The sequence below is a fragment of the Musa acuminata genome, chromosome BXJ2-5 (assembly GCF_036884655.1).
Source record: "Musa acuminata AAA Group cultivar baxijiao chromosome BXJ2-5, Cavendish_Baxijiao_AAA, whole genome shotgun sequence".
NCBI lineage: Eukaryota > Viridiplantae > Streptophyta > Magnoliopsida > Zingiberales > Musaceae > Musa > Musa acuminata.
Genome location: NC_088342.1, coordinates 44,911,489 through 44,934,330, shown reverse-complemented (window position 1 = coordinate 44,934,330; position 22,842 = coordinate 44,911,489). Strand labels below are relative to the sequence as shown.

The 22,842-nt window shown below is 38.7% G+C and overlaps 3 protein-coding genes across 6 annotated transcripts; 1 reads left to right on the top strand and 2 right to left on the bottom strand.

Moving 5' to 3' along the window:
• Positions 1 to 2,580: 2,580 nt before the first annotated feature.
• On the bottom strand, positions 2,581 to 11,656 carry LOC135585241 (uncharacterized). Of its 4 annotated transcripts, none has more exons than XM_065109841.1 (9): positions 11,279 to 11,656; positions 11,012 to 11,143; positions 9,496 to 9,655; positions 8,439 to 8,494; positions 5,156 to 6,142; positions 4,170 to 4,298; positions 3,376 to 3,813; positions 3,190 to 3,246; positions 2,581 to 2,897 (listed from the first exon to the last, which is right to left on the bottom strand). In XM_065109841.1, exons 2-9 carry the CDS (start codon positions 11,126 to 11,128, stop codon positions 2,730 to 2,732), a joined length of 2,112 nt encoding a protein of 703 aa, XP_064965913.1. In that variant the 5' UTR covers positions 11,129 to 11,143; positions 11,279 to 11,656; the 3' UTR covers positions 2,581 to 2,729. The 4 variants fall into 4 exon arrangements, with proteins under 4 accessions (XP_064965913.1, XP_064965915.1, XP_018682197.2 ...); XM_065109843.1 differs by having other exon boundaries at positions 3,376 to 3,681; positions 11,279 to 11,655; XM_018826652.2 differs by having other exon boundaries at positions 3,376 to 3,663; positions 11,279 to 11,655.
• A 447-nt stretch (positions 11,657 to 12,103) lies between these two features.
• On the top strand, positions 12,104 to 14,447 carry LOC135612980 (pentatricopeptide repeat-containing protein At1g09900-like). The gene has a single exon (XM_065109840.1). The coding sequence runs from the start codon at positions 12,179 to 12,181 to the stop codon at positions 13,889 to 13,891; it is 1,713 nt and encodes a 570-aa protein (XP_064965912.1). The 5' UTR covers positions 12,104 to 12,178; the 3' UTR covers positions 13,892 to 14,447.
• A 2,312-nt stretch (positions 14,448 to 16,759) lies between these two features.
• On the bottom strand, positions 16,760 to 22,839 carry LOC135612979 (derlin-2.2). Its single transcript, XM_065109839.1, has 6 exons — positions 22,546 to 22,839; positions 22,289 to 22,388; positions 20,495 to 20,709; positions 20,310 to 20,393; positions 18,342 to 18,395; positions 16,760 to 17,261 (listed from the first exon to the last, which is right to left on the bottom strand). Exons 1-6 carry the CDS (start codon positions 22,642 to 22,644, stop codon positions 17,082 to 17,084), a joined length of 732 nt encoding a protein of 243 aa, XP_064965911.1. The 5' UTR covers positions 22,645 to 22,839; the 3' UTR covers positions 16,760 to 17,081.
• Positions 22,840 to 22,842: the final 3 nt, after the last annotated feature.

Here is a 22,842-nt window from a genome sequence, read left to right as displayed (position 1 = left end):
TTGATACATTACGTCGACCATTCAAGGTCGAACCCCCACCCTTTGTTAATGAAAAAGTAGTGCACCTTCCAACCTTTGTTATTCGAAGAGGCGCCACTCACATTGAAGCCACCTCGAGCAGCAAGGTAGTAGCCGCCCTACCCCTTGCACAGGTGGAAGTAGGCGGAGAAAATGATTCAGGTCGGGGTGATCCTTGCTTCTTGGCACTCCTCGATGAACACCACTAGATAACGTCACGAGTTGGGCACCATCTAGGATAGTATGATTCATCACCATTATAGATAGGACTTGATGACAAGGTGAAACAGGAGGTTGAGTCCCGTCTCGAGGGTATCACAAGACAAGTCAAACCTATTCAAGATTAGGTCATACGGGTGTTGCCCGGGCCGAGGGGCATGCAACACATATTCAATCGAGATGCAATACTTCGATCGAAGTTGCTCTAGAAGTAGTACCATCATGACTAAGTCATAGTCATGGGCGTCTTTCATAGCCTCTGAGGCCATAACAGTCTTAATGCCCGTTGGGGAAATGCCCCTTGGGGATGAGCTTATCTACTCTACTCTCAAACTACTTGAGGATGAAACATGGACCTCAACTAAAGCTCGACTCGATAGACCATAATAAGAGAAAGAAGAAAAGGATATTTTGACCTACAGAAGGATGATTGAAGTACGACGAAGAAAGACGATCCGACATACTAATGAATCCCAGGGTTTGGAGAAGAGAAGCAGGAGGAACTGAGTGGAATGGGTCTCCCCCCCTTAAGTGAGGAATTTAATGGGGGAGAGCCATCATTCACCCTCTGTCATCAAGGCAGCCATCCCATCCAACGCAATCCTTGGAGATCCCTAGGGGCGAGAAATGTCCAATCCTCCATAATGATGCCTCGAAGAAACCTTCGAGGAGTTGCAAAATTTCACACCTCACTATGATGAATTGACGCTTCGAGTTCTATGGAAACAACGTGAAACCCTAGGATGGTGTGCCAAAAAAAAAGACTAGCCTGTCTATGCTTTAAAAGCCAAAGGCCCGCCACGGCCTGACCATCGAGCCGAATGTACCTGAGTTGTATAGATCATGACAGAGGTAGTGGAAGAATAGGCTCGCCATAGTGAGGCCATCAGGCTGAATGTGACAGAGTTATATAGATCGGGAAGGAAGTAGCGGAAGATCCAAGGCCCACCAGGGTGAGGCCATTGAGTCAAATGTGCCCGAGTTGTATAGATCGGGAAGAAGGTAGTGGAAGAAAAGGCACACCACGACGAGCCTATCGGGCCGAATGTGCCCGAGTTGTATAGATTGGAAAGGAAGTAGTGGAAGATCCGAGGCTCGCCATAGTGAGGCCATTGAGCTGAATGTGCCCGAGTTGTATAGATCAAGAAGGAGGTAGTGAAAGAATAGACCTGCCCTGATAAGGCCATTAGGTCGAATATACTTGTGTCATGCAGATTGGGAAGTAATGGAAGATCCAAGGCCAACCATGGTGAGGCCATTCGGCCAAATGTGCCCGAGTTATGCAGATCAGGAAGGAAGTAGCAGAAGATCCGAGGCCCGCCACAATGAGGCCATCGGGCCAAATGTGCCTGACTTATACAAATCGAGAAGGAGGTAGCAACATATCCAAGGCCCATCATAACGAGGCCACGAGGCAAAGCATGCTCGAGGTGTGTAAGTCGGGAGAAAGAAGAGATTCAATAAGGCCATTGGCCAAACATGCCCGAGGTAGGTAAGTCGAGAGGAGGAGTCGACCATGGAGAAGTCACCAGGTAAAATGCACCCGAGGCATATGAATCAAGACAATGAGACCCACATCGAGGCATTTATGGTGGCAACACCATCGAAGAAGAGCGCCTAAGACATTTGAATCAGTGGGACCCAATCAAAGCTATGTGTCAAGAAGCAGAAACCCCGACCGACGGAGGCATCAGATGGCGTACCTCGAACCCATCTACGAGGCTTTCGAAGCACTCCTCCGAGGTGGGGGGGGCGAGGGACACGAACGATAGGGAGTATTCCCACACCAACTATAGGTCACCAGTTGGTAGCCACCGTAGAGTCGACGTGGAACACGACTCGACATTTGTTTGACGTAGAAGGAAATCGTGGCGCCCCTTTGCTCGGTTCTACACCGTGCAAGACTGTACAAGTCAGTGCCACGCCACAGGAGCCCAGACGGGCCGACTCATACCGCAAGAGGCATACAAGTCAGCCACCCACGCAACCGCGCCACAAGAGGTACCGTTGGTTATTGTCAACCATCGTACCCCTCGACCATCTCTGTAGGTAGAAAAACTAATTCCCTATTCTAGGAGAAAGAGAGATCACACGTATACTCATTGAGTTAACCATCGAAAAGATCGAGTCGAAAACCTCTCCTGACATTAGCCTATTGTGCAAAATCCCAACATAGGCCAAGCACCCCTCGAAACGCCCTCGAAGGTTCGATCACAACCCCAACCCCGAAGCCAACCTCACCCTCCCATCCTTCCCCTTGAGAGACTACTTAGACGACCCTGCACTTTGAAGATAGGCCCAAGCTGTACTGACCTCCACATAAAGGTGCATAACATATACGAGTGACTAAATTGTTGATATTGAAATCCCAGCTGATTTGGAGACTTACATGCATAACATATATTATGATCATCATACATATCAAAATAATTTACAGAGTGACTAAATGTTGTTAGCTTTTACTACTTTTAATTGTTTCATTTACATAAGTGTCATATAAAACCATATCCTTCTCGCTGAACTGTGCTGCTTCCATGGCCTGCAGACTTTCTAGGGCTGACTTTGATCCCAGTCTGTGCGTGCAATTTTGCCAATTCCCTGACCTGAGATAGAATGGATGCCGGTATTGGTATTGAAGTCTGTTTGCGGTAGTTATTTGCCTGCACGAGCAAAAGGCGAAAAAAACCAGAGGAACTGAGTCACTTTTCTTTGTAAACGAATCACAACCAAAATTGTCAGTCAACCTTAAAATCCATATAATGTGACAACTTCGTTATGAAATGATCCTAATTGTGATATATAATAAGAAAATATACTAATTAATAAAATCTAATGGGAAATAGGTGCTAGTTCACTATCTATATGGAAGGATGCATATCGATGTTGAATGGTTTCACAGACAATCTGAAAAGATTAATAGAATGCATGATCGAAACGTCTTACGATACTTACCTCTTTCTCAGTAGGACACTGTACCAAGCTAGCTCTCAGTAGGTTCCTCCATTTGTCCTGAAGAAACCATAGAACAATATAGGGATTTACCAACAAATTTATAGTTCAAATATATTTCATCTTCAGTTCATTGAGAACAGGGAATTAAAGTTCCTGATTCAGAGTTGAGGACCACGTGAACATTACCTTAAGATCAACAGAAGTCCGATAAGAATAAGAGGCAAAGGACAGTCTTCTAATCTCAGACCATCTTCCAGCTCCATACTTAGCTACTCCATCGACTAGCTTCCTGATCTCACATAGAGTCCAAGCCCTATGATGCTTCCTCCTGACATTAGCCTTAGCTGCCAGTTGTTTAGGTACATTATCACATGCAGTATCTCCAATTCCATCTAACTTTTTGTGCTCTGGATCTAGCTCCTCACAGTTCAATGTTCCACAATCCATTTCCACACTCTCCTCACCAGCAACACTCTTGACATATGATAAATTCTGTAAGAATATTGCCAATTGAGATTTTCTGAAAATGCATTCAACACATTCAGGGTCCACAAAGTTTGGTGCGTATTTATGTTGTGACCAAAAGCCGATGGCCATGATAAAGCACCGAGGCAAGAAAAAGATCTGAGATGTCATAACTAAGCATAAATGAATTCAGAAAAAAGCGAAAGAAAGCTTTATCGCGAATAGAATACGATCAGAATGCATCCACGAAGTCCATGTGTCAATCGACTAGTGAAAATGACTTTTAAAAATCAAAACATGATAAGATCAAACTTCCCAGGAACTAAGTCTTAAAGGTAAGTGGTTGGCAATACTTGCAACTTCCTGATATTCTGAGATGTCTATCCTTTAGAAGTTTTAAAACTTGCTGGAAACTACATAAGAATCAACAATAAAAAGATACTAAAGAGCATAGGAACTTCACCAACAACACAAAGTTTAGGAATAAAGCTGCATGGTAACTCTTATCAATTTACCGTGTTCAACATCTGTACAGGAACAGATCTGGTTTCCCTTGAACTGCTTCCATTTTCCTTGTCTTCTTCCAGGACAGGTATCATAACAGCTGTTTTTACTATGCGAGAGATGGCATTAGGGTGGTATTCCTACAAATAGGCATAAAGGTTGATATTACAACTTTTTTCAATTTAAAAAAGTAATTCAGATATTTCTTAAAGAAAGATGCTTTTGGGAGCTAGAAATATTTTCACCTAAACTAGAATGGAGGTTAACTAATCATGGTATATAACAACAAAATTCTCATATTATAGTTCTCCCAAAAAAGGAAATACTCTCCCATACTTTATCTTTCCTTTGTTCAAATAATCTTCATGGTGCCATTCTTGATTTGAGTAAATGCAATATGATACAAAAAATTCACAAGCAATGCCAGCTACGCACTTGTGGAATTAGGCAATAAGACCCTATTTATAGATTTATTTCGATCTCCACCAAGAATCAACAATGATGCTGAAAAGAGTTCAGTCAATTCAATTCACAGTTAAGTGAAACTTGGATCATGCACAAATCTTGTGATTGTTTGATAAAATCATCAACTGTTGTCTTTCAGCTTTTCAGGATTCATGTATTTTTGGTAAAATAAACAATAGATATATGCCTTACCGAATTCAAAATTTTATCTTAGCCTATTAGTAATATAGAACAAAAGAGGACAGCCCAAGGCACAAGGCTCACACCACCATGAGCTCTAGGAAGAAAACGTTTTCTCAACTTGGACCCTAGGTATCTACCAGATCATAAATGAGCAATTCTACCATGACGTCAACACCCATCCTCTATGAAAAAACAAAGCAAGATATTTCACTTACATGAGAAACAATAAAATGATCTAAAGTAACTATCAGACAATTAGAACTCATCTTTTATGATGGACTATAGCATAGAGCAGTAACATTACGGCACCATGAAGCTAAAGAACATGCTTAATTGAACATATACATACCATAAGCGCCATTAAATTCTTCCTAGGTTGTCCTCTTCTGGCTCTGAGTACAAATGGCACCTGAAAACTGAATCCTCTTAGGGATTCGTGTCTAGTCGAAGAAAGTCTTCTATGGGTACCACCATGGAAAGGCATGATCTGAGCTTTTGAAGGGAACTGACTTTGTTCTGAATTCACACAATAATATGATTTAGCAGTACACTCCCTGGTCTCAAGGTCAGAAAGTTCTTCGATATACCGCTTTGTGGGCTTTCTCATCCTCTTGGCAGCACATTGCTCCATCTGTATATTTTCATCTTTTACATCATCATTTGAAGGAAGTACTCCAAGTCTCTTACCAGACACTTGTTGAAATTCCATCTGGTTATTTAAGCAAGTTTTTATATCTCGGGGACTAACATTTGTTGCATGAATGTCCATGGATAATGATTCAGCTTCAATCGTGGACTGTTGCAACCTTGCAGGTTCTTTCAGGTCACTGAGAATTATTTTGTTGTCTTTGATAGTAAAACGTGCAGTTGGAACATGACAGGAATTAGTTAACCCCATTGCTATCCGCCGCTTCAGCCACAACTTATCTTTAACAGATGTATGACGCCCAAAGGTAGCTCTAAAAGCTTCCTGAAGTTCCCTAATTGAGAAATTATCCAAACAAATTTCTCCTCTTAAAATAGAAAAATCAGGTAATAAGCTACTGCAAGACTCAGAAATGGATGATCTACTAGTTGCTGCCTTATTCATGGGACCTGAGCATGCTTCGATGGTTCCTACTTCAACAATGTGGATGCTATTAAGCTCCAGAGAACTCGCTGCTCTTTCCCTAGACGGATTCTCAGGTTCGTGCTTGTCAATACATGCCTTTGAGGTGTTAGATCTGTCAGATGTTGAATCCTCCATAGCCATGAATTTGGGAGAACAATTAAGAGATTCACCCGACAACAACAGCCTCTCTTCCTTTTTAACTTTTTTTAACATCACCTTTATATTCTACATGGTAAAATAAACCACAAAAAGAAAAGGTAGAAAAAATAGCTGAAGAACAAGACCAACATAATGGAAAAAACTAATCAACTGAAATAACAAACTGAAGATGTGAGATAAAGAGTACAACTATTGATAAGAAACTACTCATGTACAGTAAATAAATTGTTTGACTTTGACCAATGAATTCCATGATAGTTGTCGACAAACATGTAATAAAGTGGATGTCTTTCTTACGTTCATGTAGGTTAGGGACATCTAATCTGTTGCCTGATGTACACCTCAAGATAGGATTAACAATAGCTGTTATTCGGAAACAAGTGAGAAACTATGTAGCAGACACCTTTGTACAATCATATAAGTTCTCCATATCAAGATTGATAAAGTATGCAATAGGAATACACAGGTGCATGACAAAGTAGTTGTACATTTAACAAACAATATTATGTTCACTCACACATATGCTTTTTCTAAAGGCAACCTTCACTTACAGCAGGGAATAGCTACTTTCAACTAATAATCGCTCTCAGTCTCAGATATGTTTGATCATTACTCTAGTACATTACGAGGCCCTGGCTATATGATTCACAGATGACAGGATTTCATTCATAAGCAGTTTAAGAGGCAAACACTAGTCACATATTACCATACATATAATAAATCCCATGAAGTAAGTTGTTTGCAGAAAACAGTTTTTTAGCCAATGAATGTTTAGGATTAATTCTAAACCTGAGTTATGGAGACAAATGTTACAAATTAAAGGTTACAGTTAGACCAAAATTGAGTATGTAAAATTTGATGAGCACTAAGAGTTATATATCAGATGGATAGACAAAAAAGTTCCTATGGCTAAAATTTGAAGGTATACTGGATCTCTTATTCAAAATGAAAGAGAGATTAGTCCTAACATGATGATACAGTCTCCAGACCTTCATCCAAACATCAGCCAGTCCTCCAAATAGAACTTCATAGTGAAATGAATAGTTAACTTCAACAACCATACAACCATATATTAGAACCACTTATTAAGGCTTGTAGAAAAGAATCTCCTAGATGCTGGTGAAGGGCCTGGACCATGTCGCCTTTAAGCTAGATCCAAGTCCAAAATTATAGATCTTGCGGCTTCGTTGGATCAGCTCAAATGAACTCTGAGCCTTAAGGCCAAGACCCTCAGTCAAATCTACTAGAATTCACATATAATTAGGAAAATCACCTAATACCGTCTTCCATTTTGTCATCTCTATTCTTCCACTCCAGCACTCAAATATGAAATCCTTGATATGCACTAACCAAATTAAAGAAAAATCATGTCCACCATAATAATAGGATCTAGTGTCCCGAGTCAGCTTGGACGTCAACTTTGATGCATACCAAACTTCCACTGTTGTCCCATGCAATAAGAGGTGTGTGATACTTCAGAATGATGTCATGCCCTTGAAGATGGACAAGGCCAAGATTGGCATCAAGATTGTCATTGATGCCGTGGCCCATCAAATGAGCGTCACATCACTAGGCAAATTATTTCGCTGAACAAATAGAGGCCAAACTAAAACAACACTACGGAGAAAGAGCCAAGACAAGGTCAACTTGGCTACAAATATGTATTGCTTCAGAGCCTCCCAATCCTAATATTGTCATAACTTAGCCTAGTTAGACCAATTAGCACCTCTAGACATCAAGATTAAGCTAAGCTAGAATATTTCACAAACAATTTTTGCCTAAGAATGTATTCATATTTTCCCATTAAGCTCCAGCAAAGTTGGGTTTCATCAACCCCTCATCCCTAAATTTGTTAAAACTAGAACCCCCCTCCATTGCAAGTTAAATATTCATTTATTTATATCAATTCTAGGTATAATTAATATGTACATGCCCTTGTTATGTTCTAGGTATAAACCAACTCTAACCAATGTCAAGTTACAAATGTGGTTAGCATACAAAGAACTAATCCCTCAGTGGTGATGATTTGCATACAGTTTGTTCATACCACCATTCAAATCCCATACACTGAATGTCTGTAAAACAATGGATGATTTGTTTCAACATTTATGTCACACCCATATGTGAAAGTAAGATTTATCCAATGAAGGGTTTCACTTATATCCCTAGATATAAAAGATATATAGAGAGTAGACTAGATGAACTGGAGTGAAAACGCTGATGATCTACATTTAGAACTAACCAGCTTGGACTAAATTTCATTGCATAAGATTTCACACAAGGAATGTTATAATACAACAAAAAACAAGTACAAAATTTATTCATGCTCTCACTGCTTGATGCACCAAGAAGGAACACACACCTCAAGCCTAGCATTCAACTTTCTTGAATTGTCAGCATTCCCAGATTGCACGGTTCCTGAGATACAAAATTTACTGATGTATGAAGTTCAATACAAAAAAAATGCATATACCGTGAAACACCATAATTCCAAGCATAATTTAAGCTAGCAGTGACATTTGTTTTCCTATGAAGTATTAGAAATTATAAATTGTAAGCTAAAATAATTATAAAAAACTATTGACTACTTTTGTCTAAGAAATTTACACAGTAAGACCAAAACAATTTATCTAATGCAGCAAGTAATCTAATTAAATGATTAAATATGTAGGAGGATCCAAAATAATGAACCAAGTAGTCTTATTTCCCATGTGCCACAAACCAAATTAGTTGCAATAGCCAGTACTCACACCATACCGCACCTCGAACAATAAATTTGGGGGTAAAGCAATTTAATCATTATGGACAACTCTGTGTCCAGAAAAAAAATAAATCATTAAATTGAGAGTAAAGCAATTTAATCTTTTTGTACAACTCTATGTCAGGTAAAATGAAAACAGAGAGTGGAAATGGACAATTTACTGAAGTCTTAATGCACATGGCTATGATGAAAGCTATGTATATGGAAATTGGGACTTATAGTAATAGTGCCTACCATATATTGGCCTCTACATGGCGCAAATAAAACATGGAAAATTGGGACTTATAGTAATAGAACCTACCATATATAAGCTACTACATGACGTAAGTAAAAGAAAGACAGTTCAATACTACATGACATAAGAAAAAAATGTGTGCATTTCAAACAGCAACTGAAAATGGAGAAGTACCAAAAAACTAAGGAACAAAGGAGATTTTCATAAGATAGAAGAAATATATAGAGTATAAGAACCAGCCATAGCCAGACTACATTTCCTAAGGGCATAAAGAATAAAATAGTCCTGAAATTAATGACTAACAAAAGAGCACATATGTCAGGATAATACTGAACAATCACAAAAAATATAGAAGTAATTACAGACACAAAACCATGAAAGAAAGTATTTCAAAGGGAAAGCAAGATGTCAATAGCTCAATACCTTCCAAGTCAGACTTAGAGAAAACCTCATTGGAAATACATTGTTCATCGTGACCAACAGCTTTCACTTTAGCCAGGTCACTCTTCTTATCTTCGAGTAATTGCTCCACCTCAATAACCTCATCATCAGTAGCGGGAACTAGCCTTCCATCACCTTCAACCTGATTGAAAGAAAACCCATAACAGAAAAGGTTCATGATATCTCATGTGTCATCAGGATTTACATAAGGAAGATGTAAGAGCTGGAGCTTGAAGCATCAATGTTTAATCATGAAACCTAGCATTAACAGAAACTGATAAGAGCAATGGGGTTTTTTATCTTCTCTAAAGATGATATTATTTACGCTAGATATTATTTACGCTAGATATCAATGGATCAAACTCAAATGAGCACTAATTTTCTGGATTCATTGGACATGAATCCTGATGAAATATCAAAGAGTATAATATAAATGTGGGGATTCTCAAGGGTACATACCAATGAGGTCATGAAGCTGAACTATATCTTATGGAGCTACGTTTTTCAAACAAGATTGGTTCTTCTATAAATAAGTAAATTGATGTTCTTGTGCCTATTCTTAAATGGTTTAGAAACTCTATGAAGCTCTAAACCAAAAAGAGCATTAAAAAAAAAAAAGAAAACATGCTTAACTAAACTAGCTGAGCTAGATGGGGCTACCAATTCCTTGATGCTCTCCCTCCATCACCAAGTACTTAAAAGATTGCTTCTGCAATTTCATATTTAGATCAGGTTGACCACAAGGTTAAGTTGGCCATCCAACTCAAAAAACAAGTTCACTTTGGACTATGTGCTATATCCTCAGATTTTGAGTAGCAATAATATTGTTTTTCCAACAATAGGATCCACCATAACGAACACAATATTTGAAAACACAAAAATCTTAATGATGCTTTTAAAATGTTTCCTAATCTAAAAATCTCAGTTCTCAAAACTAGTTTGCATACTGAGCACTGATCTTACTGATCCACACATCTGTGAGCATGTTGCCATGCAATGAAATATATGTTTAAATTATGTTGTGTTAAATGGAAGTCATTAGTCAATCTTGACCGTCCACCTATATTGCATTAAGCACATGATGTTGTACACATTTCAGCATAAGCAGATTCAGTTGGTGTAGTTTGTCATGGGAACTGCAACCATCAATATCCCCCATGTAATTGCCCCTATAAAAGGCCATTTAGAAGGCATCATTTGTAAGTATTAACTTAACCTTTATATAGGTATTTAAATACTTTGATGATCATGTAGACAACCACTTGCAAGAACCTTCTAGTACATGAAACCCCAACATCGACAATTGCAATATCCAATGCTTATCCTAAATGCATATTTCAGTTAAAACTGATCAATTAAGATTTAGTGATTTAAGAATTCATTTCTACAATCAATTGAATGAAAGTATTAGTCTATATAATTCTTCACTTTACATATAAACAAGATCTTTGAGTAATCAAAATAAACACTGATTGAAAGTTTGCCAACTAACAATTACCCGAACAAGTTGGTAAACCACTGGCTCCGAATCACAGATCTTCTTATCGTTAGTCTGTTCGTCATCCTTCATCTTGCTACTCGTCGTATCAATGATGGTAGCCACTGAATGTTCCATTGCATGCAACAATTACTGCAAAACAGAAAATAAAAAGATAGACCTAATACAAACCCAATAAACAACTTATACAAAACTTAAAAATTACAAAAAGAAAACAAAATTTAGGGGGGAAGAAACAACGAATTAGTATTAATCTCCAAGCATCACCTAAATAAACTTCACCAAGTGTAAGACCCAAAACCTAATCACCGAGTTTGATGGAAAACCAAAAATTAACCTCCATCAAACTTAAGAAATCACTTGCAAAGCTGAAATCCGCATCTTGAGAAGAAATTCGCTATCAATTCCCCACAAAACATGGCCAGAAGAGAAGAAAGCTAAAGAATATTGACTGAGCTCCCATCAGAACTAAGTAATTGATCCGATAGGCGGTTTAATCGGCACTGGCACCCAACAATTTCAGATCAAGGACGGTGGAAGCAAAGGATTAAGGAAGGTCAAGTAAAATGGGGGGAAAGATTGGGGATTCGAATGGAACGCGCAGTGAGAGAGAGAGACCGAGAGAGAGAAAGGGGCACCGTAGGGGAGCGTTGCACCAGATATAGAACGCCACGAGACCGGGATTAAACGGTGATGAGAGCGATTGGGATGCTTCGACGGCTGTGATGATATCACTTTATTTATCACTTTAATATGTACTGTTAGATCCCAAATATATGGTCTCACATGTGTAATTTTCATGTCTACATAAAGTCTAAATCCACAATTAAGTTGGTATGATTGTTTTTCATAATTTTAAATTATATTTTAATAACATAATCATTTTAAAATTTATAAAAATATTTTTAGGCTTTAGATTTTTTGAAATATAATTCATAGTCTAATTAAAAATATATTATTTTAAAAGTTTCCCACATTTTCAAAAACTAATAGCTTTTTTTCGTAAATTGACCTAATAAAAATATTTATTTAAAACAAAAAAAAATCCCCTCAAATACCCTCGTCTACCTCCTTCCCTAACCGCGTCGGCTAACGTTATCCTCCGCCGCTTCTCCCTAATAACCTTCGCTCGCTCCTCCACTCTCTCGCTTCCGGACAGTAACAGTAATGGATCTGTTGACCTCTTCCTCCGTTCCCCTTCGTAGCCCCTTTCGAACCGCCATTAGCGACTCCCACCCTTGTCGCTGCCTCCTCCTCCCACTTCGACGAACGCCTCCCGCCGTCATTTCTTCCTTTGCTATCCCCACTGCGCCGCGTAGACACCGCCACCGTGCTCGGACTCGGTCCCTCCATGCCGCCCCCGCCAGGCGCACCCACCGCCCGTCCGACCCCGCCAACGACCGTCTCCGCCGCGTCGTTCGGCTCGGCGAGCTCGACGAGGGCCTTCGCCTCCTCGAGGCCATGCCCGGCCGCGGCGAGGTCCCCGATATCATCCCCTGCACCAGCCTCATCCGCGGCTTCTGCCGCCTCGGCCGCACCCGCAGCGCCGCCCGCGTCCTCGACCTCCTCGAGTCCTCCGGCGCCGCCCCCGACGTCATCACCTACAACGTCATGATCGCGGGGTACTGCAAGTCCGGCGTGCCCGACGCCGCTCTCCGCCTCCTCCGCCGCATGACCGTCCCGCCCGACGTCGTTACCTACAACACCATCTTTCAGTCTCTCTGCGAGCGGGGCCGCCTCACGAAGGCGCTCGAGTTGCTCGACAGTATGCTTCAGCGGGGCTGCGCTCCTGACGTCTTCACCTACACCATTCTAATTGAGGCTGCCTGTAAGGAGAGCGGCGTCGGGCAGGCGATGAAGCTCCTGGATGAGATGCGGGCCAAGGGATGCACCCCGGATGTGGTCACGTACAACGTCCTCATAAATGGGATCTGCAAGGAGGGTAGGCTGGATGAGGCGATCGAGTTCTTGAGTGGCATGCAGTCGTACGGCTGCAACCCGAATGTCATATCCCATAACATTATCCTGAGGAGCATGTGCAGCACAGGCCGGTGGATGGACGCCGAGAAGCTGTTGGCAGATATGATCCACAAGGGTTGCTCGCCAAGTGTCGTGACCTTCAACATCCTTATCAACTTCTTGTGCCGGAAAGGGCTGTTGGCCCGTGCCATCGATGTGTTGGAGAAGATGCCCGAGCATGGGTGCACGCCCAATTCGATGAGCTATAACCCGGTGCTTCACGGGTTCTGCAAGGAGAAGAAGATGGACAGAGCACTAGAGTACTTGGATAAAATGGTCTCGAGAGGGTGTTACCCAGATATAGTGACATATAACACTTTGCTTACTGCATTGTGCAAGGATGGCAAGGTTGAGGTTGCTCTCGAGATGCTTCAGCAACTAGGAGGCAAGGGATGTTCCCCTGTCTTGATTACATATAACACGGTCATCGATGGGCTGTCGAAGGTTGGGAATACATCGAAAGCACTGGAGCTTTTGAAGGAGATGATGCAGAAGGGGCTTCATCCCGACGTAATTACTTATTCCTCACTAGTTGCTGGTCTTAGTAGAGAAGGTAGAATCAATGAAGCAATCAACATATTTCAGGACTTGCAGAAGATGGGGACCAGACCCAATGCCAATATATACAACTCGATCATTTTGGGACTTTGTAAAGTTCAGCAGACGGTTCGAGCTATCGATTTCTTTGCTTATATGGTTTCGAACGGGTGCATGCCTACTGAATCAACCTACACTATCCTTATCGAGGGATTAGCTTATGAAGGAATGACCACTGAGGCTTTGGAGTTACTTGGTGAATTATGTTCTAGAGGAGTCGTCAAGAAGAACAACTCCATGGAAAATGTGGTTGCGAAAATATAGATCAAAGGCTGCAACTTGATCATCCTTGGCCATAGCAAGCTTTGTCAAGATGAGATTTGGGTAAAGGAGTGTGGACCTCTTCATTTTCACCTGACAACCTCGGTGTTGAGTTTTTGACTGGAGTAAAACAGGTTCCATGATCCTAATGCTGAAATCAATTTTCAGAATGACTGTCCAACTTGAGTGATTGAAGTTCCAGGGCTACAAACTTTCTGATACAAGTACATTTCTAACTCATTCTGGTATGACAACTATCCTCTTGTAAGGAAAAGTTATCTTGCTAGCTTGATTTGGTTCATTAAAGATAGGTGGATAGTGGTATTACTATTTGCGTCCTGATATGTTGGTCTACCTTCTCCATTTCCTATTTTGTCATGTATTATTAATCTGTCTTCAGCCTACCATTACTTACATCATGATGGCAGAGGGATCTTTGATCACTTTGGGGAAAAGGGTCTAAATTATTGTGAAACCTGTTTGTTAAATTCTGGATGTAAAGTATTGTGTCATTCTAGATGTAAAACCTTTATCTTATTGCATACTTTTGTTAAGAGTATTTTTGTGTTGCATATGTGGAGAGAAAATGCTGTCCTGCATATTAATCAGATTATAATGCAATATACATAAATTTTCTGAATTAAGTATGTCAAGATTACTTCAAACAACTTGGGTTATGTTCTCAACAACTACTTAGATCAATCTTTTTTTTTTGTTTTGCATGATTCAATCAATATATTTAGAATACCATTTTTATTCCTGCAAATGCCACCTATAAATTTAGAAAACTAAAGCAGGAATGGGGAAAGAGGTTCTCTAAGATAGGTTAACTATCTACCCTCCCAAATATGACATGAACCAAAACTGGATTTTCTAAATCATTTAACTGACATGATGGAGGATTAAATTTTGATTTGTGTGGAAAAATATGGAACTTCTATTTAGGACCTTTAAGAAAATTATGTCCAGGGTGTGATAGTTTGAGTATAAAGGAGCTGCTTTTTCTAGGTTTTATATTCCTTAAAATTATTTTCAAGAGCATTTATTTTTTATCATTCAAACAAAAGGTAATATTTGGATTCTTATGCAGGGTATTTACATCCCCAATTTTACAAAAGACTATGCAAATACTCTCTTTTTTTTTTGTACTGAGAAAAATTGCAGATTTGAAGGGATCCTCTAAGAAAGGATTGACTGAATTATGTGGTTCATCTAGTTTGAGAAAAGAATAAAAACAAAATAGATGAGATGGAAAGGATTTGAAAGGAACCCTCAGTTAGCCTGCATAGAATTTACATGCTTAAGGAGGGTTTGGATTTGAATGGAATGAGCTGTGGTATCTCTGCATAAACCATGCAATAACCATACTTAAATAATTATATATTTTATTCCTACAGTGAGACCTCATTACTAAATCGATCCTTAAACTTAAAAAATGTATATTAAAATCATTATAATTATGAGAGTAAAAAAAATTTAATCATATTTATCCTAACACCATAAAATTTATATTAAAATCATTATAATTATGAGAGTAAAAAAAATTTAATCATATTTATCCTAACACTATTGATTTTATCGATGATAAATATAACACATGATAGTACATGCATAAATGATACGAAAATGATGAGAAAAAAGGATAATTTTATGGTGGTGATGGATGGTGGCACCATGGGTAGTTGTTGTTGTGGTGGTCGACGGCAATAATGCGATGGTCGACTTTGCCGATGTTGATCTGAATATCGATGACAATGAGGAGGAAGAGGCAGAGCGATGAGGCATCTACGTGAATGTCGAAGGAAGAAGATGAGGGAGGTGAGGCATCTACATCGATGTCACATTGCTTTGCCTCCTCTTCCTCCTCTAGTATCACTCTGCATGCCAGAGGAGGAAGAAGAGGCAAGTGAGGCATCTGCATCAGCATCACACTAAAATCCTTGGATAGTGGCTTCACCCAATAGCGCAACGAATTTAAGGGGCGATGGGCGACGAGGAGGAGGGAGAGGTTGCAAGTGAGCTTGACGAAGAGGCGTGCCTACTTCGAGCTCTCGAGCTTTAGCCAGCGTGCAAACAAACACATATGCCCCAACCACAACAATGTGGTCGTCGACCTATTTTCATATTAACTCCACCTCCGATTGGAGGGGATATGATCGAATGTCAAAGATTGATCGTCATATAAAATGAAGGCTCGAAGAATACAGATCTAATGGCGGGAGAGACAACAAACCATCCTTCTCACTCACCTTTGGCGTTGTGGTGGTGGGGGAGAGTATCAAAAGGATGGCGGTGATGGATACAGTGAGCAAGATGACAAATCACCGCATTGCAAATAGCCTTTGGATTGAGAATCGTCATTTTGGCTAGGGTTTCAAGATCGATCGATCGTATCTGCTCTGCCTCACTTGCCTCCTCTGATGTCGACGTAGATGCATAGTGACACCAAAGGAGGAAGAGGAGGCAAAGCAGTGTAGCTCCCTTCTCTTCCTCCTCCGATGCCAACTCAGAAGCCTCATCTCTCTGCCTCCTCTTCCTCCTCATCGATGATATTGGCAAGGTCGATCACCGCATCATTGTCGTTGATCATCATCACAACAACCACCCACGATGCTATCCCCATAAAAATTATTTTTTTGTCCATCATTTTCATATTACTGTTATCGTATCTTCTGTTAATAAAATCGACAACATTAGGATAAATAAAATTAAACACTTCACTTTCGTAACTATAAAAATTTCAATATAAATTATTTAAATCTAAAACTTAAAATATTAAAAAATAATAATTATAAGAGATAATATATAATTAACCCAATAATAAAGCATGTGTTCATCTTAACCTCTCTTCAAGATTGTAAATGCAAGAAATCACGCCTATAAATGTTTGCATGCTACTTTCATTAAAAATTATAAGGTCAATTTTACAGAAAAGGCTTATGTCATATTTACTGCAGCCAACACATTGTTTCTTCAAAGAGTATAATTGCCCATAAATGTTCTCTGCTATGCACAACATTTCTACAAGAGTCAAACTCAACATTTCTAGAAGCACAAAACAAGAACAGGATTCTGGGTGAGAGCGAAAGGTGAGAGCAAATAATCAATCCTATTTGTCCGAAAGGTGAGAACTAATAACTGCTTATGGCTGGATCTCCAACGGAAGCACACAGATTCTGGGTACTCCTCTTCATTAATCTTGATGAAGATCTTGTGCTGGAGGAGCAAATCTTTCATTTCCTGGCTGGGCCACGAGAACATCGTCATCTGCAAATAGTGCCTTGATGAAGAGAGGAGTCTTTAGGGGGCGGCGTCCTGTCATCTGTGGATAAACATCTTCCAGAAAATAATACGCATGACCGGCTATCATACCCTACAGTCGAGGCAATCCAACTAGTTCAGCATAATAAGACAAGTTATTATTAAAAGAAAAAAATGCCAAGAACAAATAGAATGGTAGTATAAAATCATGGAACATGAATGTTAAAAGAGAATAATAATCAGAAAGAGTTAGATTGATAGTCAAGACTGAAGCAACGAACTCTGAACGGGAAAGAACAGGTGATCTAAATTCTCAACTGAATACTAAGGAGGAATTGGTGTATCTCCAGTCTTGTTCAATCAAATTAGTACACAGAACCTTCTCTATCAAGAATGCATAGAGCTTGCTAAATTGAATTCTTGCGCTCTTAGCTTATATAAGAAATTTGGACTTCAAATGTTGCACTCTACTAATTAATGCAATTACTAAATCTGGAGAATCTTTGTTAAGCCAAAGCCTAATCATAAAAACACACTCCTAAACTTTGTAAATGCTCATATGATTAAATAAGGATTAATACTGTTAGAAATTCTATGTTAACTTCACAAATGTCTAACTTAAGAGCATTGTTTTACTACAAACTTTAAAACGTGCTCCATGTTATTTTTCATGTAAGATCAACTAAATCGTGATGTCTAATTTTTGGATGGATATAAATGCTATTAAAAAAGCAAGATTTTAAGAGGCATTTGATTAAAAACTTGGGTTAGCTAACCCTAAGACATCTGTTGTTTTTTATACCTTAGATGAAACACTTGTCATTTCTGTATTTTGCCACATTAGGTTACCACTTACACAGGCAAACCAGATTAAAATGACAAGAAAATAATGTCTCATCAGAGCAGGGTCATTTTGGTAAAGAATCTAAGTTTATATGAAAATTTGTGACCATGCAATGCTTTTGAAATCTAAATCAGCAATTAGGTGATTTCCTAAGCGTATATTAGTCGAACATTTACTCATTTAAAAGAATGAAGCTATGTAGTTCCAAGATTACAAAATTTCAAGAAACATCATTCAGAAATTGAACAATTTCCATTACTTAACCATGTTACTCTCTTATTTTTCACATAGATTATTCTAACAATATCTGTCATATTTGCAATATCCCAAAAGTTTTAGGTAGCATACCAGAAGATCTACCCAAGTAGTGCTGCCAACAAGAATAGAGAATCCCAGAAGAACCTGTCACAAGGAACCAATAACAGTTTAATAACATAATGACTTGCATTTTTAATATAAACAACTAGCTCCCAGGACACAAAAAGGTAAATGATCACAATTGATTCCAAGTCCGCTGACCATTCTACTATAATTTATTTTTCGCTGAAAGAAAAAAAAAGTGAGGCACATATTAAGCTACAAATTGTTGGATAAATTCATCCTGAAGGATCTAAGATAATACAATCAACAGCTAGCTTAAAAATTAAGAGATATTGAGAGAACTCCCTGACACTGAGAAGAATATACTTCTTTCACAGCCTGTCCTACCCCACTACAGATCCTGTACTTAATATTAAGGTGCCTATAGTATTGTGAAGGCACTGAACTGGCATGTCACATGTCTCTGTGACTGCCATGCCATCATACAAAATCCAAATATGCATTGCAAGTACCAGGCATGTGCAATGAACACTTCAGTTTATACCATGCAGACCATGCCTAGTCAGCACAGACAAGGCACAAACTAGATGGGTTTAAATTTAAGTCCATCAGAGATTATATGAATCTTAAGGTGATTAATTGACTACTAATAGCAATTAACAGAAAACACTTGCAAGAAATGGCACTCAAACCACAATAACATGTTTCAGCCAATCCCATAGACAATTTCCGAAATTGAGAGTCCAAACAGAAGACATTCGCATTAAGTTATTTAAAAGGTAAGATTTTTCACTAGTAATCAGGTTCTTCAATTCAACAAGATCCAGTTCAGACGACTATGAAATTTATAAACATCTATAAGATGAGGCCACATCAAATTAATGGTATAAGAACACCATTATTTTGGAAATAAAAATGCCACAGCTCTTAAATGTGTAGAACCTGACGGATATTTGTTTCATATGTTCATGGAGAACCTGACGGATGGCCTGACCCCTCTTCTTTTCCTGGCTCTCAGATCCATTCTTATTCGATCAGTTTATGGAATTGTGTAGTGAAGATGAAGTCTATACAATGGGTTGAGAAGCTACATAATAACAACTGCATATGGACCCCATAAGAACATAGCGGCACTCTTCACCAAAGAAGAAAATCTTAAGCAACAGAGGAGAAATGTCAATTGGCTACGAAGGTGAACATTCCATACTTATAAGAGTGAAGGCCAAAAATTCTTCAAAATGGATTTCAATATTATTCAGATAAAAACAAATTTTCAGTAAAAAATCCAGTTTTAAAAAATAAGCACTACTAAGCATGGCATACAACAGTTAAAATGCCTCAAGACCACAACAGGTTCTCCTATGTGGATTGCAAGGTAATAATTCAATGAGCTTAAGGAAATTTGCAGCATCAAGAACATATTTCTGAATTCTGATTGAAGCAGATAATTAGATATATACATGCAAAGAGATCGTAAACCAAGTGAAACCTTGCATTTCTTTACCAAGGATAACAATAAACTCATCAAAAACTATTATTTTACTTATGCACCACCATATGAGTCACAACTAATGCTAGACAGAAGGCAGATATTCCCAGTTTGTTGCACTATCCAGGACCCACAAAACAAGTCAATACTTCAGGTGCTTGAGTCAATATATACCATGAGAGAGAAAGAAAGAAAACCATATAACACATAAAAATACTTTAGAATATAATTCGTAAAGAAAGCAGCAGCATCCACTAAAAATCCTATAAAATTTAGAAACACATGAAAAGTCATCAAGATCATATCAGAAAATCACAGACATTATAAATGTGTAATTGAATTGCAAATATTGACAAATATTCATTTTTTTAAATGCATTCTGTGAAGATGTATAATTTAAATTTCAGGTTAAACGATGCACTGTAAGCTTGTAAAAGAATGCAAATTATGAAACAGACATTCATGTTTAGCTTCATTGATCAAGAAAGAATAGTATATTAACTCACCCATGGAAGATAAGCAGCTGTGAAAGTGAAAAGACCCAAGAAACTCATATGAATATAAGGATTATGCTTGCTCCATACATAGACCTGTAAAACATTATGAGGCTTTCAAACTTAGAAGAAAAGAAACCATAAAGAAGCATAGAAATAGTGTAGATATGGCCAAACATCAATTACTGATCACAAACCATCATGAATGTCAACGAATTACTCAGAAACAAGATATTCGCAAAGCTCTCAGACAAGTACGGTATCATCCCTCCAATGAGAACAATCCCAGTTAGAACAGTTGCACCAAACAGGAGCATAAAGAAGAAATCTGCTGTCCTGCCCCTAAATGAGTTCTCCTCAAGAAGCTTGCAGTATCGAGCAAGGAAAAACATGTGGAATAGGAAGTCCAAATCTGGCAATTTCAACAAGTTAGTACCAACAAGAGAAACAATTTCTAGAGAAAAGGCAGTTATACAGAAATGACCCAAATGGCAGAACAAATTTCAATAATGAGATGAAGTTAACTACTGACATCAATCTTAAAAATCATGAACTGGCATTTTTTAAAGCAACCACCATGAAGAAAGAAACCAGAACAAAAATATCATTGTTGTTGTTTCTTTGAATTTACCCTAAAGGTAATTCCAAATACATGACACTGTTTGACAGGAGAACTATATACAAATTATAGGCATGAAAAGTAGAAAGTAACATTTAAAACTGGCAATACAATTACATGCAAAAAGTGGCTTAAGAAAGCTAAGTTTTGGTCTTATACATAAAAACACAATTCCACAAAAATGAATGTATTCAATAGATTATCTCATTCACAAATGCCAGAAGAGATCCTACAACATAAATTTCAACAGGAAACAAATATCATTTACAGCCATTAGATGTCAGTGCAAGGTAGGACTATTGTATGAACATGTAGGGCATATCTTGTTTGTAATAATTGATCATCACATACCAACAAATTTAAGTGAATACTTGGAACATTCCCTGGTAAAACAAATGAAATCCCTTCAGTTATACCTTCAGTAAGAGCAATATGCAGTGAAATGATAACATAGGTAGAATTGTCATTTTGATAGGACTATGAGTACTATGAATCAAGTTTAAGAAACTTCAAATGAGTCAATGGAAATATTTAATTTCAATCATTAATTTAATGTATCTCTCATAGCAGTTTTTTCAATTGATTTGTAGAGAGCTAAGTTTAAAAGAAAATGATGACACAACTTGACTGTCATAGCAAATAAGTGATTTAAATTCTTCCACTCGAATGAAATAACTAGTCAGCTATACCATTTCTTCTCCTGCCTGAGTTCAAGATTAGGATAGTTCATGATAATAGAAAGAGATTAAGGGACCTGTTATGGTTGAGAAAAAAAAAGTATGGCTTCTATCTTTCAATTTAGTGCCTCAATTTCATCATACCATCTATTTGATTTATTATTTTCTTTTTTTGTTTACTTCTCCGCTATTATTTCTATTGTTTCTCTCTAAAATCTACCTTGTTTTTTATTTGCCTACAATTGTGTTAGCACTGAAAAATGTGAAAACATTACAGTTTAAATTTTCTTCTGTTTGTCCTCAGTCCTTCATGATTATCATGGCACTTCTGCTAGGACTGGCTGACAGGGATTACAGTTTGGTCAAATGAGCTGTGTAATTAAAACCAAATCCATGACCACACCATCCACCATCATCAAGATCGGATGGAGCAGAACAGTAAAGATCAAATTTCATGTCCTTTTCCATGGAACAAACGCACCTACATAATGAATGCACGTATCACAATAACAGGATCGAACTTGGATGGAAATGGAATAATTGTTTCACAACATCTTGCAGAACAAGAATACAAACCGACAAATGCATAAACTGGCATTCACCCACCGGTTTTGGCAACAGAAATATTAGAACGGGGCAAAGAATGTCTACGAACATGAGATAAATGATTATGAAAAAACGAACATTAAACCTACCCATTTTCCGGAAGTAGAGGAAGTTCGTGACGAGGCGCCATATCTCATACTGTTGAACTATGAGTTTAGGATTCAGATACAGATTATAGGGCGATATAATCTGAAAAATACACATTTCCACAAAATCAACACAAAGCACAAAACTAGTATTACGACGCAGCCGATGACAAGAGATCAAAATATTAAAATCTAAAAGCTTGCAACCCTAACCCTGGATCTAATCCAATATCGACAAGAAAGACAACAAAAATTCAGACCTCGAGAGAGCACCCGACGGTGGTGACGACCGCGGCCGTAAGATACGACCGCGTGATGATGGGCATCTGCTTGTACCACTCCTCGACTGCTTGGGCCATTTCCGAGATCTCCGAATCCCCACCGACTCCCAGAAGCCCAAGAAGGGTACGCGCCAACCCAAACCTTATTAATTGGGGACGGCGGCGAAAAGGGATTGGCCGACGGCGACGGCGACACCAACAAGGAACCGATCGACTACGAAGATTCGTTGGTGTTCGTCGCAGGTTCTTCCTCCTTCGGCCCTCGCTGCCAACCAA